Source organism: Bufo gargarizans, chromosome 4 (assembly GCF_014858855.1).
Source record: "Bufo gargarizans isolate SCDJY-AF-19 chromosome 4, ASM1485885v1, whole genome shotgun sequence".
Lineage (NCBI taxonomy): Eukaryota > Metazoa > Chordata > Amphibia > Anura > Bufonidae > Bufo > Bufo gargarizans.
In genome coordinates, this window is record NC_058083.1 from 213,098,767 (window position 1) to 213,120,253 (window position 21,487).

Consider the following 21,487-nt stretch of genomic DNA (forward strand, 5'->3'; position numbering starts at 1 on the left):
AATAAAATTATTTAGCTCATCTCTAGTCATCAATGTCAGATTAGTGGAGGTACAACACCCCAAACCACCACTGATCAGCTGTTTGAGGCAGCCACTGGAACTGGAAACTAGATAGTGTATGGAAGTAGAAGCAGAGAGCTGCATGCACTGTGTAGTAGCTCTGCTGAGGTACTGTAGCTCAACTACCATTCAAGTGAATGTGAGATGAGCTGCAGCAAGCAGACACCAGACACCACGCGATGTATGGGGCTTCCTGCTTCTATTTCAAGCACCATATAGTTTCCAGTGCCAGGGCTGCGCCAAGCAGCTAATCAGTGGAGGTGTGGAGTGTCAAACCTCTACCGATCTGATACTGACGATCTATACTGAGGATAGGTCATCAATATCTACAGCCAAACAACCCCTTTAATTCCTACAGGACCTGAGTGTCGTGCAATGTGCACTGATTACTAAATGAACATTCCATAGAATTTTCACAGAACATTTGCATGTAGGTCAATGATACGCAATGGCCATGAGATTTGTGATAGAGGTGGGAGCTGAGTTTAAGGGCCTGGATCAGTTTCAGCTTGGTATTGCTGCCACTGTGGTCAACCTCATTTTGTTAGATAAGTCCCAGAAGAATAAACTGTTTTTAGGGTGTCCATTTTGGAAATCTGGTAGTACTCTGGACATATGATCGTCCACAGCAAGATACTCTTTGCAGCTGCTCTCCACTCTGGCTGATAGATGAGGCCCCTGACCAGGGTTAACGCTTCATTTTATTCAAAATTGTGAAAAACAGTATTTGAGGAAAATCACTTTTATGTCAATTGATAGTTTTATAAGTGATAATATTTCTGGGTTTGATATTTACAATGGTTCTTCGCCTGATCAGTGGCAAAGCAGAGGTAGGCCTTCAGATACAGAACAAGACATCAGTATTATAATTGACAAATAATAGTTTGAGGGTCCAATTACAGATTTTGCATTGGGGCCCAGAAGTTACAAGTGATGATTTTGCACCTGAATGTGCAAAAAAAATGACTAATTCAGGCTGGCACATGCTTTGGTTTGGTTTGATTGCTGGTTGGTTAAGATGTCATTGTGAACATGGAACACATCTACTGTATATTCACACACAGTGGGAAATAGTGTACTGACCAGTTTGCAGCACAACAGCGGTTATAGGAGCAGAGCCAGATGTTGTAGTCTGGATCACTTCAGTTCCACAATATAGCACATGTCTTTTGTAATCTTCCCCACTATGAATTTTCCAGGGGGTGCATTCTGTCACTTGATCAAGGGGAGTCTTAGTGACTGGAATACTTTCTCCTGTAGCAAGACAATTAATACATATAGAAGTATATATACTGTAGCTGCACCTTTCTACTGTACATCTCCTCCCCAAGCCATCCTACCTGTGCTCTCCATTTAGCTAAAAAAGTAATTTAAACATTTGGGACTTGCACAGCTATTCTTATCAGCTCCTCGTTTTTATTAAAATATAAAATCAATATACTTTATTAATGCCACCATGTTAATTCATTTGCTTCAAGATCAGTAAGCAAATCCCTTTATTTAAAGGGAACCTGTCATCAACTTCATGCTGACCTCACTGAGGGCAGTATAAAATAGTGACAGAAATGCTGATGTCAGCGGTGTGTCACTCATCAGCTAAAAGTAAGTGGTTGCTGAGAACCAGTTCATAATAATTGCAGCCCAGGCCCTGAAAAGAGTCACAGCCACCTGAGAAGAGTCCTGGTTATTCATGAATCCCTGCTCTCCTGCCCACCTGCTGATGACTGACCGTCTTCTACCGAGTTTTCTCCCTTTCTCTCTAGGAGACAACTGCCAATCATCAGCAGGAGATTATGAATAACCAGGACTCTTCTCAGGTAGATTTGACTCTTTTCAAGGACTGGGCTGTAATGATTATGATGCTGGTTCTTGGGAACCACTTACTTTTAGCTGATGAGTGACACACCGCTGACATCAGCATTTCTGTCACTACTTTATGCTGCCCTCAGTGAGGTCAGCATAAAGCTGATGACAGGTTCCCTTTAATGATTCATATATAGTAAAAAATGTAGGCATTTTAAAGTGTTCAAACCCAGGGGTGTAGCTATAGGATAAGCAGCTGCTTTGGGGCCTTAACTTTGAAGGGGCCCACCCAGGAGGAGGACTAAAATATTTTTTCAGGGCCCCCTCAACAGTATTGTACAATGACATTATATACAGTAGACACTGTAGAAAACGGACAGGCAGTAGCTGTTGGGCCTCATCTGAGAGAAAGATTTTGACTAGCCACAAGAGTGGGTAGGGGGTTGTGAAGATGTTCCTAAGGGGGTGGCCCCGTTCAAAAATTTGATGTGGGGCCCAGTCATTTCTAGGTACGCTGCTATTAAAACCAATTGAAAAGGCAAAAAGAAAAATCTTAACAAATGCAATTATGCACACTACAGACCATGGGACCCTACGGTATTCCTATATTGCTCTGATTTTTATAGTGTTTATAAGTTTATCTTGGATTCCATATCAACACCATAGCATTGCGTCTAGGAGAGATATGTGGCACAGGACAGGTTACATCAAGGAGGTGCTGGAATGTAACTGGAACCAGAAGTAGGAACCAGATCAGCAATTAAAGGGAACCTGTCACCGGGATTTTGGGTATAGAGCTGAGGACATGGGTTGCTAGATGGCCGCTAGCACATCCGCAATACCCAGTCCCCATAGCTCTGTATGCTTTTATTGTGTAAAAAAAACCGATTTGATACATATGCAAATTAACCTGAGATGATTCCTGTCCCTGACTCATCTCATGGACAGGACTCATCTCAGGTTAATTTGCATATGTATCAAATCGTTTTTTTTTACACAATAAAAGCACACAGAGCTATGGGGACTGGGTATTGCTTATGTGCTAGCGGCCATCTAGCAACCCATGTCCTCAGCTCTATACCCAAAATCCCGGTGACAGGTTCTCTTTAACATATCTGTGCACAGAGAGCACAGTATTCAGCAGTACAGCTTACCTGTCAGCATGCCTTCATTCACTATGCAGCTGCCCCTTAGCAAAATGCAGTCACAAGGAAGAAAAAACCTTTTGCCTGTGAGAACTATCAGATCCCCAGGTACGAGATGCCTAGATTCCATCTCCTCATTACCTATAAAAAGCACAGTATAAAAAGATAAAGTCATAAAAATGAAGTAATGTTTAATTTGACAGCTTAAGCAAAATACTAAAGGAGTAAAAGATATTTAGCTACAAGTCCTAATATACTTGGAGATTGTAATTGTAAGAAATTTCTAGCATAATGTTGTTTTTCTTATTATTATTATAATTAGAGATGAGCGAATTGAAGCTGACAAAGTCGAATTTGTTCCAAATTTCAGGAAAAATTAGTTTTTTAACAAATGCGAATTTCCCCTCGCTTTGTGGTAACGTATCACAAATTTTCCTAACATGGTGGCTACAATGGCAGCTAAAATGGCGGCTACATGTGTGAGGACGTGGGGCAAGGAACTCTGGGAAGGCGGGATGACCGATAATGCCATGCATGCAGCCAATCAGCAGTCAGCCCGGTGATGTCACAGCCCTATAAATACGGCAACCATCTTAGATTCTGCCATTCACCATCATACTTTGTTCAGGGACAGACGTTTATGCAGGCGCTAGGGTGAGTGAAAGAAAACCCATTGTGAAAAAAAATAGCGTTTTATAAATGCACGATAAGTATAGGGAGGAATCATTTCACAGCATCTTAGTGCAGGGACAGACGTTGCAGGGGCTAGGGAGAGTCATACAGAAAATATTGGGAAAAAAATATGATGGATGTATTTCTGGAGCTGTAATAATATTACAGGCTATAGCTACTAGAGAGGGGTCGTTGATCCAGGGAGTTATTCTGATTGCCTGATTGGAGTCGGGAAGGAATTTTTACTCCCCTAAAGTGGGGAAAATTGGCTTCAACCTCACAGGGGTTTTTTGCCTTCCTCTTGATCAACTTGCAGGATGACAGGTCGAACTGGATGGACGGATGTCTTTTTTCGGCCTTATATACTATGTTACTATGTTACTATGTTATTTAAAAGTGCAGGGAAAGATTATTTGGGCATCCAACTAGCCATTATACAGCTCTGTCATTCCAGCAATTTGTTGTAGGAGTGCAAGTATTATGTTGAAAAGCCTTTAGTGGCTTATATTGGTGGAAAAAGAGAAATATATACTCTGTTCACTTCTGCAAATATATATGGTGAAAGCGTTTAGTGCCATATTATAGTACAATACGAGAAAAATAGACGCTGTGCATATTTGGTGAAATTTGCGTTAAAACCATTTATTGTCATATTTCTAGCGAAAATGAGAAAAATACACACCATTCACATTTGGTGTTATTTGCGATAAAACCATTTATTGTCATATTTTTAGAGAAAAAGATATAGACATCTATGTGGAATCAGCTGGCGACGGTGTGAAAGGAGTGCGCTTCTTGGCACTAACATCGACCTGTAAGGCTGAGTTCATACTTGAGTTATTTGGTCAGTTTTGGCCCCGTAACTGCCCTAATAAGTGAAGTGTGCAGTGATTCTACCCCAGCAGACTCCCTATTCAAGTTACTGCAAGGCACAGTGTTCTACACCACTATAAAGGATCTATGCAGCGTCGCAAATTAATTCGGATCAAAGCAAATTTTTCGGGATAATTCAGCGAACTGGCCGAATCTAATTTTTGAGAAATTCGCTCATCTCTAATTATAATCAGCCTGCAGATAACCACACCAATTATCCATATTTTGTCTTGCAGACCAATGTTTATGGCAGCCTGTATTTTACCAACTCCGAACCGATGTGCAATACAGGCAGACTGCAGGTGACAGATTTTTTTTATTTATTTTTTATTGTGCTTGCATGTAAGTTGCTGTAGCTAAACGAATGAGAAAAGTGAAAAAGAGAAGCACTTGTGCAATAACAGCAATGTAATAATTCCTTACTAAATTGTTAAAAATATGTTTTACAGTTTCAATGTTAAAAACAAAACAAAAAAAAAACTTAATCAATGAATACAGAAAAGTGTGCTCCAGATTGGCCATAGGCAAATCCATTGTGGATGTTTCAGAAGAAAATCTGTAACAGAAATCCCAAACTGAAACTGCATTCAGATTAACCCCATTATAATTGGATGGACCATAAGGGGCATGCTGTGGATTTTAAAATGGTTTTTAGACTAAGGTCACTTAGAGAGTGATCATCTACTGTACTGTGATAAGTAGGAATCTGATGAAACATTCGAAGCATAGACCCATTGATTTGAATTGTTCTCTGCCAAGAATGTTATGTCACATTTTCAGAAATCTCTGAGCAGTACCAAAGGGTTCAGTATTGTTACAAAAGAGATAACAGACTTTACCAATATGATATTATGTGTTTATTAACCCTCCATTTAGGAAACAACCAGTTTTTTTTTTTTTAGAAACAATAGCATGGAATATTAGCAATTTGTAATATTTAAAATAGTATTAAATAAACAAATTTCTTCCTAATGACTTCCATAAGATAAAATGTCTTGGCCATGTGGCATTCATAAAAGCTCAAGGTTGTTTAGAAAAGGTTGCTCTGTACAGTAACTCAGGCCACATGAAGCTTTTCATACAGCAGCTGCAAACCGTGGTATAAAACCAATAATGAATATAAAGAATATACGTATAAGAAAATGACATAACCTTTTTGTTATTCAGTGAAACTGTATGCACTAAAACCAGAAAGCTTTTTTAAAAGAGTGTAACAGCAATACATATTGACTATTTGGAGAGGCTTACCACCATCACTAGTGTGCACAGTGACCTCGGCGCTGTTATTGGACTCCACCAGTCGATTCAGTTTTACGGATTGCTATATAGGATAAATACATAGATACTGTAAATAGCTTGTTCTCAAGAACTAGTTCTTTAGAAGAACTCAGATAATTAAGGTAAAAAGATGAGGAACAGATGAATCACTAGCAAAGATGTAAATTACATACATTTGACTCTGACTCCCATAGTGTATATCTTTCACAGGTTGAAGTAATGTAATACAGGAACATCCTACACATTAAAGGGGACATGTAATCTGCCACAGTTTTTGAATGCTACAGTATGTGTGTGAGCTGTGACAGAATGAATATATTACCCTAGGACACCCCCCACCCCCAATAACTTGTGTTCTGTCTCCCAGTTGAATGTTGCATCAGCTGAGCATGCACACTGCCCTACCACACATAGGGGGAGATTTAACATCTCCTTGCCCCTGAAAAGTGGCAAAAAAGGTTGTAAACTAACCATTTAAACAATACTTGTGCCAAATTATGTTGCAAGTGGCATCTTTGACCTGCCCTTGCCATTTTCTGAAAAGGGAGTGAGCAGCACCAAGGGTCGACCACATTTACTTTCATTCATGTCTGTTTTCAGGTGCACAGGAAGACAAAAAAATTATCCAGGCACATGGACAGCTGGAGGATGAGGCCTGTGCATTTTCCAGAGCAGTGATCTTTGATAAGTCTCCCCCAAAGTCGTTTCAATTGTTGAAGACAGCTGAGTGCAGCGTTCACCAATCTCTGGCAGCCCCATAGACTTTCTTTCTTTCTTTCATTCAAATCTTTGTTTATTAAGGCAAGACATGAATGTACAGGGTAAACATTCAAGTTGGCGTACAATACATACACCACATTGTCACTTCCCTGTACATCATTTACCCGATACATCTTGAAAGGCAATAATACCATAAAGGACATACAAACAAACAAACAAAAACTAATCAAAAAGCAAAAATACATAACCTGGATCACAGATAAGTGTGCAAAGCAGTATCACTGCATCTGGCAGGGTGAAGCTAGATGAGCAATGTCACTAAGACAAATAGAGGTAAGGCCGGATTGTCATTATAAAGACTTTCAATAGGGGCTTAGTGTGCATTCTTGACTGGTGTTCCATTCAACTGGCATAAATGGTACCACTAGTCTCATGATTGATGGGAGTCCTATCCACCAGAATTTCAACAATCAGACACTTATCACCTATTTATGCTGTGATTGTGAAATACGTTGTTAGAGATGAGCAAATCGAAGTTGACGAAGTGGAATTTGATCCAAATTTCACGATAAATTCGATTTGCACCGAATCCGAATTTACTCACGCTTCGTGATAGGACATGTGTAAGGACATGGAGCAAGGAACTCTGGGAAGGTGGGATTACCAATAATGCCATGCATACAGGCAATAAGAAGCCAGCCATCCCTGGGATGTCACAGCCCTATAAATAGCCATCTTTGATTCTGCCATTTTCCAGTGTACTTAGTGCAGGGAGAGAAGTCTGCAGTCACAAGGGACAGTGCTAGTAAAAACGTAATTGTGCTAAAAAAATGATTTACAAGTGCAGGGAAAGATTAATCAAGGTGATAGGGAGGAATCATTCCACAGCATTTATGCTGAACAGGGTTCAGTAGGGGAGGTTACAGACTGGCTAATAGGAACAATCCTAGTACACCATGCTACATTGACTTGGGACCCAAATTGCCATTATACAGCTCTGTAATTCCAGAAAGCTGTTCTTATTAGGGTGCAAGTGCTGTTTGATACAGGTATATATTTCTACATCTTATTTGCCCTTTTGCGGTACAGTTATATGTTCTAAAGCATTTTTTGCCTTGTATTAGTGGTAAAAATGGGATTATTAGCCGATGTGTGAAGAAGTGCTAAATTACAGCACTTTTTGTTGTGTATTAGTGGGAAAAGAAAATATATTTGCCGTTTAGCGGTGCAGTTATATGTTCTAATACCTTTTGTGGCATGTATTGATGGGAAAATTAAAATATATTTGCCGTTCAGAGGTGCAGTTATATATTCTAAAGCCTATTGTGTCGTGTATAAGTGGAAAAAAATAAGGGCCTATTTGCCATTCAGCGGTGCAGTTATATCTTCTAGAGCCCTTTGTGGAGTAAATAAGTGTGAAAAAGAAAAATATATTTGCCATTCAGTGGTGCAGTTAAATGTTCTAAAGCCCTTTTGTGGTGTGTATAAGAGGAAAAAGGAATTTTTTTTTGCTGTTCAGCGTTGCAGTTATATGTTCTAAAGCCTTTTGTGTTGTGTATAAATGGAAAAAAATAAGGGCCTATTTGCTGTTCAGCAGTGCAGTTATATGGTCTAAAGCCCCTTTTTTGCATGTATTAGTGGCACAAAAAAAGAATTTGCCGTTGTGTGGTGAAGTGAGAATTTTTTTGGGCATTAGCAATACTGGGGGTTTACTGACCAAATGAGTGAAGGTGGATGCTCAACAGACAGGATCCGTTTTTTGGGGGTTATTGTTCTGCCGGATTAGAGGGAGGGCAAAATAATTAGCGACGTTAACACAAACTTACTGCTGACACCCTCTCCACTCTGTCGGGGGGCTCTACTTGTATAAGCATTTAATAGAGCAGGGTCTGTAGACATCTATGTGGAATCAGCTGACGACAGTGTAAAAGGAGTGGCTTCTTCTTGGCGCTAACATCAATCTGTAAGGCTGCGTTCATACTTGAGTAATTTGTCAGTTTTGGCCCCGTGACTGCCCAAATAAGTGAAGTGTGCAGTGATTCTAAGAGCAACGCCTGTCATCTGCATGTCATACTGACTCACAGTATTATTTCACTACCAGAGCAGACTCCATATGCGTGTTACTCGAAGGCACAGTGTTCTACACCACTATAAAGGCTCTCTGTAGCCAGGAAATAGCAGTTTTTAACGCGATTTGCCGCATATAAATTCGGATCAAACTAAATTTTTTCAGAAAATTAATTGATCCGGCTGAATCAATTTTTTTATTTTATTTGCTTTATACGTTGTAATTCTGGGACAACTCCTTTAACTGCTTGCTGAACATCTGTTGACTATACAGGTCCTTCTAAAAAAATTAGCATATTGTGATAAAGTTCATTATTTTCTGTAATGTACTGATAAACATTAGACTTTTATATATTTTAGATTCATTACACACAACTGAAGTAGTTCAAGCCTTTTATTAGTTTTAATTTTGATGATTTTGGCATACAGCTCATGAAAACCCAAAATTCCTATCTAAAAAAATTAGCATATTTCATCCGACCAATAAAAGAAAAGTGTTTTTAATACAAAAAAAGTCAACCTTCAAATAATTATGTTCGGTTATGCACTCAATTCTTGGTTGGGAATCCTTTTGCAGAAATGACTGCTTCAATGCGGCGTGGCATGGAGGCAATCAGCCTGTGGCACTGCTGAGGTGCTATGGAGGCCCAGGATGCTTCGATAGCGGCCTTAAGCTCATCCAGAGTGTTGGGTCTTGCGTCTCTCAACTTTCTCTTTCCAATATCCCACAGATTCTCTATGGGGTTCAGGTCAGGAGAGTTGGCAGGCCAATTGAGCACAGTAATACCATGGTCAGTAAACCATTTACCAGTGGTTTTGGCACTGTGAGCAGGTGCCAGGTCGTGCTGAAAAATGAAATCTTCATCTCCATAAAGCTTTTCAGCAGATGGAAGCATGAAGTGCTCCAAAATCTCCTGATAGCTAGCTGCATTGACCCTGCCCTTGATAAAACACAGTGGACCAACGCCAGCAGCTGACATGGCACGCCAGACCATCACTGACTGTGGGTACTTGACACTGGACTTCAGGCATTTTGGCATTTCCCTCTCCCCAGTCTTCCTCCAGACTCTGGCACCTTGATTTCCGAATGACATGCAAAATTTGCTTTCATCCGAAAAAAGTACTTTGGACCACTGAGCAACAGTCCAGTGCTGCTTCTCTGTAGCCCAGGTCAGGCGCTTCTGCCGCTGTTTCTGGTTCAAAAGTGGCTTGACCTGGGGAATGCGGCACCTGTAGCCCATTTCCTGCACACGCCTGTACGTGGTGGCTCTAGATGTTTCTACTCCAGACTCAGTCCACTGCTTCCGCAGGTCCCCCAAGGTCTGGAATCGGTCCTTCTCCACAATCTTCCTCAGGGTCCGGTCACCTCTTCTCGTTGTGCAGCGTTTTCTGCCACACTTTTTCCTTTCCACAGACTTCCCACTGAGGTGCCTTGATACAGCACTTTGGGAACAGCCTATTCGTTCAGAAATTTCTTTCTGTGTCTTACCCTCTTGCTTGAGGGTGTCAATGATGGCCTTCTGGACAGCAGTCAGGTCGGCAGTCTTACCCATGATTGCGGTTTTGAGTAATGAACCAGGCTGGGAGTTTTAAAAGCCTCAGGAATTTTTTGCAGGTGTTTAGAGTTAATTAGTTGATTCAGATGATTAGGTTAATAGCTCGTTTAGAGAACCTTTTCATGATATGCAAATTTTTTTAGATAAGAATTTTGAGTTTTCATGAGCTGTATGCCAAAATCATCAATATTAAAACAATAAAAGGCTTGAACTACTTCAGTTGTGTGTAATGAATGTAAAATATATGAAAGTCTAATGTTTATCAGTACATTACAGAAAATAATGAACTTTATCACAATATGCTAATTTTTTTAGAAGGACCTGTATATATCCAGTTGGCACATATTTCTGCACAGACATTTTAAAATAGAGACCGCAGCTGTGTGCTAATCATGAAGCTGTAGGAGCCCCCAGTCAGTGATAGCAGGTTACCCCATAGAGAAAGCAAGGATGGTTTTTCATAGTCCCTACCTTCCCTATCGCTGTATATACAGAGCTGAACAAGTGCTATGTATAGAGATGAAGAAGTGGCATTGCTACTTCCTGCTCTGGTTCCAGTAGTCATGCGATGGCTGGGGGATGAGAATCTTTGTGAGATGCTGGGTAATATCAGACCCTGATGAGCTCTAGAGTGAGGCTGTACAGCCCTGTACAACCTTTCTGAGGGCTGCATTCCCCTTGGAACTGGGGCTGACATATGTCAGACCCAGCTACAGGAAAAATTACATTAATAATACATCAATACATAAAAAAAAATTCTAAAGTTGAATGTACCCCAAAGATCTTGTATAACCTGATGAGGGCACAATGAGTAAAATAAAAACAAAATAAAAAATAATAAAAATATGTCACCACACGTTGCACCACAGCTTGTGCATGTTGACAGTGCACAGCAGAGTAATGCGCTGCTAGAGAAGAGATTGGCTCATTTATGAGCTCCCTCTATTAAGCCTTTTGCACATGTCTGTGGAACACGGACCGTGAGATACTGGCCTGGATTCCTGCTGAGTACAGGAGCGCACGGCATCATTGGTTGCTATGACGCCATGCACTTTGTCCCGCCGCTGCTGTACAGTAATGCACCGGTATAGATCATACGAGTGTATTACTGTACAGCAGCAGTGGCATGAAGTTCATGGCGTCATAGCAACCAATGATGTCGTGCGCTCCTGTACTCAGCAGGAATCCAGGCCAGTATCTCACGGTCCGTGTTCCACGGACATGTGTATGAGGCTTTATTCTTAATTTTCTCCCTGGGAGAAAACTGTCACTCATAGGTGGATGGGTGGGCACCATAAAGTAGGTGACAGGTTCCCTTTAAAACCAATGCCCATGAAAATGCAATATAATTATGTTTTATATTTAATTGTTAGAACTTTTATTTCTAGCCCCCTCCCCCCAATGAAGTTATGATGAAAGTTATTTTACAGCAATGTTACGTTAAAGGTATAGCTACTGATATGGTCACTACTATTAGGGCTATTTCACACGAGCGGATGCCGTGCGTGACATCCGCTCCGTGAATGACAGCCAAGACCCGATGGCCTCCGGCAGAAGCACGGAGCATTAACATGATTAATAATGCTCCTTGCCTCTCTGTGACCTCTTTACTACAAAATCACAGTGACAACTTTATCTCACTGTGATTTCGTAGTAAAGAGATCACAGAGAGGCACGGAGCATTATCAATCATGCTAATGCTCCGTGCTTCTGCTGTCCGCATCGGGTCTTGGCTCTCATTCACGGAGCGGATGTCACGCACGGCATCCGCTCGTGTGAAATAGCCCTAATAGTAGTGACCATATCAGTAGCTATACCTTTAACGTAACATTGCTGTAATATAACTTTCATCATACAGCCTTAGGGTTTGTCTGCATACCATACCTGTCGAAGATCATAAATAGTCAGAATGATGGAAAGCACGGTGATCACTATGATAATTATGGAATATTCAATATAGCCTTCTGCCAACCATAAACTAAGACTGGCCACTTGAAACAAATAATAAGGATTTAATACCTAGCAAAGACAAAAATATACAAACATGAGTACAGTTTACAGAATTATTTTGAATTTCTCATGCATAATAACAAAAATCTTAGTTAAAAGTATTGAATTCTAGCAGTATTAAATATATTTGGCGCTTTCCACAATACTTAGGCACACTAATTTTCTAGACAATTTTCAAAACTGTTGCGGTAAGAGAAAAAAAGTGTTGAACACACCAGAATTTTTTATGCATGCTATGCCAGCAGTCCGTGCCCATTGCTGTCTCTCCTCCCCAGTGGGCATGGCTGACAAAGCACTCACTGGGTCCCCTGTTCTATTTTTTCAGAAGTTCGTGCTCATCAGCGACCTTCTGCTCTTTTCTAGTGGGCAAGGCTATCAGAATAGTGCCAATCTCTAGGCGTATCTCTCTTTCTGCTGCCAATAGACTGTACACACCCTAAGCTCTTAATGTTTGGCCAGGTATTTGGGGCACCTTCCACCTTGGGTAGTTGCATAAGCAATAGTTTTTAGTTGTCTAGTGTCCTGCTATATTGCACAATTGTCTTGCTTTGCTTGTCCTCTGCCTGTCGCTGGATTTTAGTAAGAGAGATACCACCGCACACTCAGGGTTATGATGCAAATGATTATTTTATTGTGACATATCCTCCAATGAGTACATGAGCAATTGCAGAAGAATGGCTATTTTGTGACTCTTAGTCTTGACGTTTCGGTCACTTCGGACCTTGGTGAGATAAATCACAACAGTAGGGTAATAGGAATTTCAGGAGTGCCCCCGTGGCCCAATTTATGCTAGAATTCTGTAGCTTTTCTTTATTTGACAAGCACATTAGACTGTTATTGCAAATTAACATCAGTTAATAGCAGTAAGTTCCCAGAGCACACAACAATCACATGCAATACTAAATGGACTGTATAGGATTGAAATAGTGATGGGGGAGAGTTGAATTGAAAGTCATGTTGACAGCATGTTAACCTCTTTGATGAGCAGTTTCCAAATTGGAGTTATCTCAACTTCAATAGCGTTAGGACCACAGATAATTCTCCTGGAAAAGAAAATTTAGATGCATTTAGAGCAAATTTAACAAGGTCTAAAAAGAATCTGAAGAAAAACTGAGTTCTTAAGAAATCCAAGTCTCATATTGAGATAAAAAGTATTAGGCCGAATGCACACTCGTACCAGTGTATTACTGTTGTACAGCGGCTGCATGAAGCGCACGGCGTCATAGCAACCAGTGACGCCGTGCGCTCCTGCTCGCAGTCGGAATTCCAGGCCTGTGTTACCACGGACCGCTCACGGCCGTGAAACACGGCCGTGTGCATTCGGCCTTACTGTGAATTTTCCCTTACTTCTATATATATATATATATATTTATATATATATATATATATATACTGTATATATATAAAAAGAAAGACGTATGTATGTTCCGCAATCACTCAAAAACACAATCTTCGATTTCAACAAAACTTGGTATATGCATCCCTTGCTACCTGGAAAGAAATCTTGTGGGGGTAACAACTCTCTAGGACGTACCGTTCCTGAGATATTCCCCAAAATGACCTGCATTAGCCAATACAAGCCTGCAAGTCTTTAACTCATATCCCAACTGCCATACACATGATCACATGTCCCTTATCAGCCAATAGAATCTCGCAGGCCCTTAGTCTCCACATACACACAGTTTTACTCCAGATCTCCAACCCAGGCATTTTTCTTCACTGCTGTAGGTCAGCTTTCGGCTAGGGCTACACGACGAGATGTGTTGCACAACAATAAGTCACACGACACATAGGGAACAACTACACTGCTACATGTGTCGAGCGACATTGATGTTGCACCAATGTTGCACAATCATTTTATATATGGTGACATGTGACATGCTGCGACTGCGACGAGACAGTCGCAGAAAAAAACATATTGGATGGATTTTTTGCAAATATATATATATATACTGTATATATACACACACCTTTAGCTATGGTTTGATGGAAGTGTCCCTGTACAGTAGCTGGGTGTGTAAACAACATGTGACTAGCTCATAAGCAAATTTGGAAGCGAAGAACTTGGATAGAAAGGGTGTCTGGCTTTTGCTCTTGGCCAGTCACTGATTGTTATACCACATCTAAATATTTAAAAAGCTTTTCATTTAGAAAGTATCTCTAAGTGCAGAAATCTGAAGAAATGCTATACATTGTTTAGTTTCTTAACTTCTGAGAACTCAACAAGCGAGGTATTATCCAAGCACAATGACTAATGTTTGCCAAGTTACAAATAGCTCCATACTATATATTAATAAAGGATTTAACTTCAAGATAAGTCAAACTTGTCTGCCAAGTTGGCAAAAGCACTTACACAAGTACATTTCTCACGTGGCATGCTGTAATGCAACTAATGTAAAAAGTTGAAGGAAATAGTATCATAGCTGCTGCTGTATCAGTTGCCATGAAAACCCACCAGGTGATTCGGGTAATAAAAGTGGATAGAATACTACAGTTATTAAAGAGGATGTCCAGGTTACAGATATCGATAAACTATCTTAGGATAGGTCATCGATATTGGACTGGTGGGGTTCTGATTCCCACCAACCCCAGCTGATCAGCTATTTGAAGGGGCTGCATCGCTGCACCCTCTTCAGTGTTTACTAGTACATCAGCTACTGTATAGCAGTCATGCGGCGTAATTACAGCTGTTCATAATAACTTCCAATAACAACAAAAAAGCTTAGCAAATAATTAGCAATGTCAATGTTATCTTTAAACACACAGAAGTCAAAGTCAATAGAAAGCAGTATTCACTAACAATAAGCTTAGAAGCACCAGAAGCACCAATGTTGCCATGGTGGTTCTTACTAAGGCCAGAGTCATAAAACTCGAAGTTGAAATCGGATTAAAATTCAGATCACTAGTGACTCCTGGGTCCTGTATCATATAGCAAGCATTTTCCACTGTATATAATAAAACATAAATCACTGCGAAAGGTGCACCACAAGCTGATGTTAAGAACTGAGACTTTAGCCAATGTATTCCTGTCAGGAACACATCGGAGCCCTATTGCACCACCGTCAAGGTATCTCAGTGTGGCATGGGTTCCTACCACTAGACTACCTACGGTGTGCGAACACGGTCTGAGAGGTGCTAAGATACAACTTACGGCCAAGCTCCTACATACCTCCATAGTGAAATCACTCAGGTAGTGGGAGAGATGATAAGGCTGTAAGCCCCACCTATAACAGGCCATGTGACACAGGCTACCAGGTGCAACAGAATGCTACCAGCAGTACGCAATGGCGCATTCTAAACATATCAAGAAAAATAACTGAAATAAAGGGCTCCGATGTGTTTCTGACAGGAATACATCGGCTAAAGTCTCAGTTCTTAACATCAGCCTGAGAGATTAGCCAGTGTTGTCAGTTGCATATCATTGTAGTGCACCTTTCGCAGTGATTTATGTACTTTTATATTTGCATCGACACATTATCCCATCTTGTGTAGGAAGCCATTGTGATCCGCTGCCGACATCCTCCATTGTATGCATTTTTACTGTGGATTGCCGCTAGCACCAGATCAAATGCGGAGGAATTGCTCCCCTGGTTATAAACACGCCACAGTGTTTTTTGTTTTGTTTTTGCATTTCCTCCCATTTAGGCCACTTTATTTTTATTTTTTTATATAATAAACCACATTTACCAATGTGAGGGCACCTAGATATCGTCGTAAAATGAAATATTTAGTGCAAATTGGGGGCAATATATATGATTAAGGTGTGCCATTTTGGCCCCAAATTGCTCCACAATTCTGATGTGAATTTCTGTTGCAGACAAATTTATCATCCCTTATAGGCCACTGTGATAAATTTAGGCCATGTCTACAAAGCCTGTCTAAAGGTCCCTTTACGCAATTTTTTCCCGATAACTACATGCTCGTTAGAGTTGATCAAACACCAAAGGGTTTGGGTGCTCAGGCTGAACATCTTGGAATGCTCAGGTGCTCTACCGAGCACCCGCGCACAATGGAAGTCAATGGGAGAACCCAAGCATTAAACCTTCACCCCCTGTTCTGAAGAGGGGAGGGTGTCTGGTTCATAGGAAAAGGTCAGAAATTGATGGAAACACCACAAAAATAGTTTGGGAACAGCACGGGGAGGATGTCTGGATGCATCTTGGACTCCCAGGTCGCTGCTGGGAATGATGTTATCCGAGTAGTACACCACTGTTACAGACTGACAATAATACGCGCAAAACCAAAGCTAAAATTGATTTTAGCGAAAAAAAATGTTAGGAAACATTCCTGTATATTTACTTATATGTAAAGTTGCAAGTACTACCAAAAATTACAAGGAAGAGGCATTCGTATACAACCTGTATATCACATAATGGACGGCCTCATTCATATTGTGGTACAATTGTCCAGGTAGTGGGACTCATACACTCAAAAAGCCTATGCACTAAGTGAACGGGCTGCAAAAAATTACAAGGAAGTGGCACAACAATACACCAATTGTTACACATAAGGGAGGGCATCATACACACATTTAAAAAATATGATTGATGGCCTGCTGGTGACCCTCAAAAACATTTGGAGCAAGGGTCTGCTGATCTGACCATCTAAAACATTATGGCCGAGGGCCTTCTGCTGAGCTGACCCTCTAAAACATTAGGGATGAGGGTCTGCTGCTGAGCTGACCATCGAAAAAAAATTATGGTTGAGGGCCTGCAGTTGAACTGACCCTGTAAAAGATTGTAGGTGAGGGCCTGCAGGTGACCTGACCCTGTAAAACATTATATGCAAGAGCCTGTAGGTGAGCTGACCCTGTAAAACATTATATGCAAGCGCCTGCAGGTGAGCTGACCCTCTAAAAGATTGTAGGTGAGGGCCTGCAGATGAGCTGATCCTCTAAAAGGTTGCAGGTGAGGGCCTGCAGGTGAGCTGACCCTGTAAAACATTATATGCAAGGGACTGCAGATGAGCTGACCCTGTAAAACATTATATGCGAGGGCCTGCAGGTGAGCTGACCTTCTTAAAGGTTGAAGGTGAGGGCCTGCAGGTGAGCTGACCCTGTAAAACATTATTTGCAAGGGCCTGCAGGTGAGCTGACCCTGTAAAAGATTTTAGGTGAGGACATGCTGGTGAGCTGAACCTGTAAAACATTGTATGCGAGGGCATATATGCAAGGGCATTATATACGACAAATAAGCATTTTGATATGATGGAAGAGGAGAAGGAGGATGAGAAAAGGAAGATTCAACTATAGACCCCTTTTTTGTGGTGGAAGGGGTGCATGGGAATACAGTGTATTCAGTACAATATAAAGAACACATTTAAAGTGCCTTTATGTTCATCAGCTTTCCTCTGGTGTAGTCGAGAAGTCAAGGTGAATCCAGACCTTGTTCGTTTTTATAAGAGTCACCCTATCAGCATTTTCAGTTTACAGGCGGATACACTTATCTGTTATAATGCCACCAGCAGCACTAAATACCCGCTCAGACAAAACGCTGGTGGCAGGGCAGGCCAGCACCTCCAAGGCGTAGAGCGCCAGCTCGTGCCATATGTCCAGCTTGGACACCCAGTAGTTGAAAGGCACTGAGGGATCATTGAGGATGCTGACATGGTCTGCTATGAACTACTTTACCATCTGTCAAAATGTTTTCTCCTTGTGACAGTAGGCTGTGCATCAGGGTGAGGGTGCTGGCGGGGTGTCATGAAACTGTGCCAGGCTTTGGAGAGTGTTGCCCTGCCTCTGTTGGAAGTGCTGTGTGTTCCCCGTGTCTCCCCTCCTCAGTTGGCCAAGGAACTACGGACTCTGCCTTTAGTGTTTCAGATGGAAATTTTTGGAGCAATTTTTAAACAAGGACCTTCTGGTATTGCACCATTTTGCTCATCATATCCACCAGATGAATGAGAGATGAGAATTTATCTTTGTAGCAAGGGCCAAGAAGGGTAAACAACCAGTAATCTGTGTTGTCTAAAATGCGTATAACGCATGGGTCGCGGGAAAGGCATGCTAACATGAAGTCAGCCATGTGTGCCAGAGTACCAACAGGCAAGGCTTCGCTGTCGTCATCAGGAGGATGACTCTCAATCGCCTCATCCTCTTCCTCCTCTTCTGCCCACCCACGCAGAACAGATGGAATTAAACTTCCATGAGTATAACCCGTTGTAGCGGAGGCAACAGTCTCCTGCTCCTCCTCCTCTTCATCGTCCCATTCGCGCTGAGAAGACTGAACTGAGGGTAGTCTGGCTATCACCCTGTGTAATGTCTTCCCCAATTTCCAACTCTTCCACATGCAAAGCATCGTCCTAAATTCTGAGCAGCAAGCGTTTTATTAGACACAGAAGTGGGATAGTTACGCTGAAAATAACATTATCACCGCTCACCATCTGTGTTGATTCCTCAAAGTTTTTTAAAACCTCACAGAGGTCAGACATCCATGCCTACTCCTCACTTGTGAATAGCGGAAGCTGACTGGAAAGGCGATGACAATGTTGCAGCTTGTATTCCACTACTGCCCTCTGCTGCTAACAAAGACTGGCCAACGCGTGGAACGTCGAGTTCCAGCATGTGCTCACGTCGCACAAAAGCCGGTAAGCTGGCAATTTCCAGCGCTGCTGCAGCATTGACAGATCGGCTGAAGCTGTTGATGACTTGTGAAAATGTGCACACTTGCGGTGCACCTTCACCAGTAGCTCAGGCAAATTGGGGAAGGTTTTGAGAAACCGCTAAACCGCTAGGTTTAAGACTTGGGCTAGGGCATGGGATGTGTGTGAGCTCGCCGAGCTCCAAAGCCATCACCAATTTACGGCCATTATCAGACACAACCATGCCTGGTTCTAGGTTGAGTGGCAACAGCCACAGTTCAGTCTGGTCTCTATCCACTGCCACAGCTTTGCGGCGGTGTGTTGTTTGTCCCCTAAGCATATCAGCTTCAGCACAGCCCAACGACTGATGGCTGACTGGTGCTGCACGCGGATAATTCGGAGGTGTAAGTGGAGGAGGATGTGGAGGAGGAGAAGTGGGGGTTGGAGTCACTAACGTAGATGCTGGCAGAAACCCTGATCGACGTAGGGCCCTGCCATCCTTAGCCTCGGTAGCACCTGTGCCATCACAGGGTATGACTACTGGCCTCCACAACGTTCACCCAGTCAGGAAATGTAGCATCCCTGGCCGAATGAACTTGTCCATGTGTCCGTGGTTAAGTGGACCTTCCAAGTAACTGTGTTGGTCAGGGCATGTGTGATGTTACAGGACACATGTTGGTGTAAGGCGGCATGGCGCACCTTGAAAAATAGTGGTGGCTGGGGACTGCATAATGCGGGACAGCCGCCGACATCAGGCTGCGGAAGGCCTCAGTGCCCGCAAGCCTAAATGTCTACATTTCCAGGGCCAGTAATTTGGAAAGCTGCACATTTAGTGCTATGGCTTGTGGGTGGGTAGCTGGGTATTTGTGCTTGCCTTCAAAGGCCTGGGGTAAAGATATTTGGATGCTGTGCTGGGACACAGAAGTGGATGCGATCTGGTCGCTGATGGTGCTTGCGAAGGTTCAGGTGCAGGGCGGGAGGCATCCGGGCCTGCGCCTTCGATAGGGCATTGGCCAGCACATAAAACAGGGGAAGAGGAGGCAGTGGTGTGACCCGCCGACACAGAATGTGTACCGAGGCATTCGTCCCATTTATTACGGTGCTTGGATGCAATGTGTCGGATCATGCTCGTGGTGGTGAGGTTGCTAGTGTTCACGCCCCAGCTCATTTTGGTACGGCACGGGTTGCAAACTACTTTTCCTTTGTCGTTCGCACTTTCCTCAAAAAAGCGCCATACTGTGGAACACCTACCCCTTGGCAAGGGGAGTGCTACGGGGAACAGTTGAGGGCCTGTTTGGAGTGGTCCGCCTTGTCCCTTTTGCCACCCCACTGCCTCCCCCAGCCTGTTGCGGTGCTGCAGATCCCTCCCCCTCTGTACTGCTGTCCCCGCTCAGCTTTCCACCTTCCCAGGTTGGGTCAGTGACTTCATCGTCCACCACCTCCTCTTCCACTTTCTCACTCTGCTCATCCTCATGACTTGTTGGCCTAACCACAACCTCAGTGATTTACAACTGTGTATCATCCTCTTCATCAACCTCTTGAGACAGTAATTGCTGTTGACTTATTTGCAACTGTGTCTCATCATCATCCACCTCATTAAAAATTCATTGCCATTCCCCACCGTCATCTTCTTGTGACTGTGGATGCTAAAGAGTTTGGGAATCAGGGCACAAGATCTGTCCATCTTCAAGCGTGCTTGGTAAGAGGGCCAAATCAAGGAATGGCGCTGAAAAGAGGTCCTCAGAGTATCCGAGTATGGGATTATTGTTTGCTCCTTTGCCACTTCCCCGTCTTTTGCTGCTCACCTTCTTCATATTAAATGTTATATATGCTTGAAAGTATGTCACACGTTCAGTAGCGCAGGATTTGGAAGTGTATGTGCAAATAACTTTAAAAAGGTATTTGAGATGTGGAAACATCACACAGGAGACATCCCGCAGATAATGTCAATGCTGTCACCAGTGGCTAATAAAAAATTACAGGGAATGTCCCAGGTTTTTTGGATGAGGAAAGGTTATACAGGACAGGTACCACCGTTAATGTCACTGTCCACAGTGTCTACAGAAAGAGTACACTGTATGTTACAGATAGAATTTTGATGCACACACGTTACACTGGAGATGTGGCATGGGTAATGTCACTGTCAGAAGTGGACACCGTCTATTGAAAAAGTACACTGTATGTTACAGATAATTTTTTTTAGCCCACACGTTACACTGCAGATGTGGCACCAGTAATGTCACTATCCACAGCAGACACCATTTACGGAAAAAGTACACTGGATGTCACAGATATATTTTGGATGCGCAAACTTTAAATAGGAGATGTGACGCAGCTAATTTAGCTGTCTTCACGGTATTCAGCGCAGGATGTGCTAAAAATATATATTGCTGACACACACAATAGTCCTTAAAAGGACTTTTGGGTCTCTGAAAAGTTTTTTTTAATAAAAATATTCCCATATCACTCCCTACACTGTCTGTCCCTTCCTTAGCACAGCTCTCCCTGACTAAGACTGAGCCAAATACGCGTCATGGGTTGATATATGGCACCCGATGACGTGTACCGGCCAATCACTGTAATGCCAGCTACCAAAATGGCTACGGCAGTACAGTGAGGGCAGTACATAGCTGTACCTTTATTGGCTGCGTAGCAGGCAAGAAATGTGTGGGGACGAGACTCGAGCATTGCGCTCGAGTACATGCGGTATTCGGCTAAGCATGTTGG

At 42.4% G+C, this 21,487-nt stretch overlaps 1 protein-coding gene across 1 annotated transcript in view; it reads right to left on the reverse strand.

Annotated features, from left to right (window-relative positions):
- Positions 1 to 21,487, reverse strand: part of LOC122934071 (probable cation-transporting ATPase 13A4) — a 197,091-nt gene that overhangs the window by 115,592 nt on the left and 60,012 nt on the right. The window contains exons 6-10 of the mRNA XM_044289220.1: positions 13,158 to 13,227; positions 12,059 to 12,193; positions 5,802 to 5,874; positions 3,018 to 3,149; positions 1,144 to 1,314 (exon numbers count right to left, since the gene is read on the reverse strand). Coding sequence (XP_044145155.1) covers positions 1,144 to 1,314; positions 3,018 to 3,149; positions 5,802 to 5,874; positions 12,059 to 12,193; positions 13,158 to 13,227 — 581 coding nt within the window. The remainder of the gene's footprint in view (positions 1 to 1,143; positions 1,315 to 3,017; positions 3,150 to 5,801; positions 5,875 to 12,058; positions 12,194 to 13,157; positions 13,228 to 21,487) is intronic.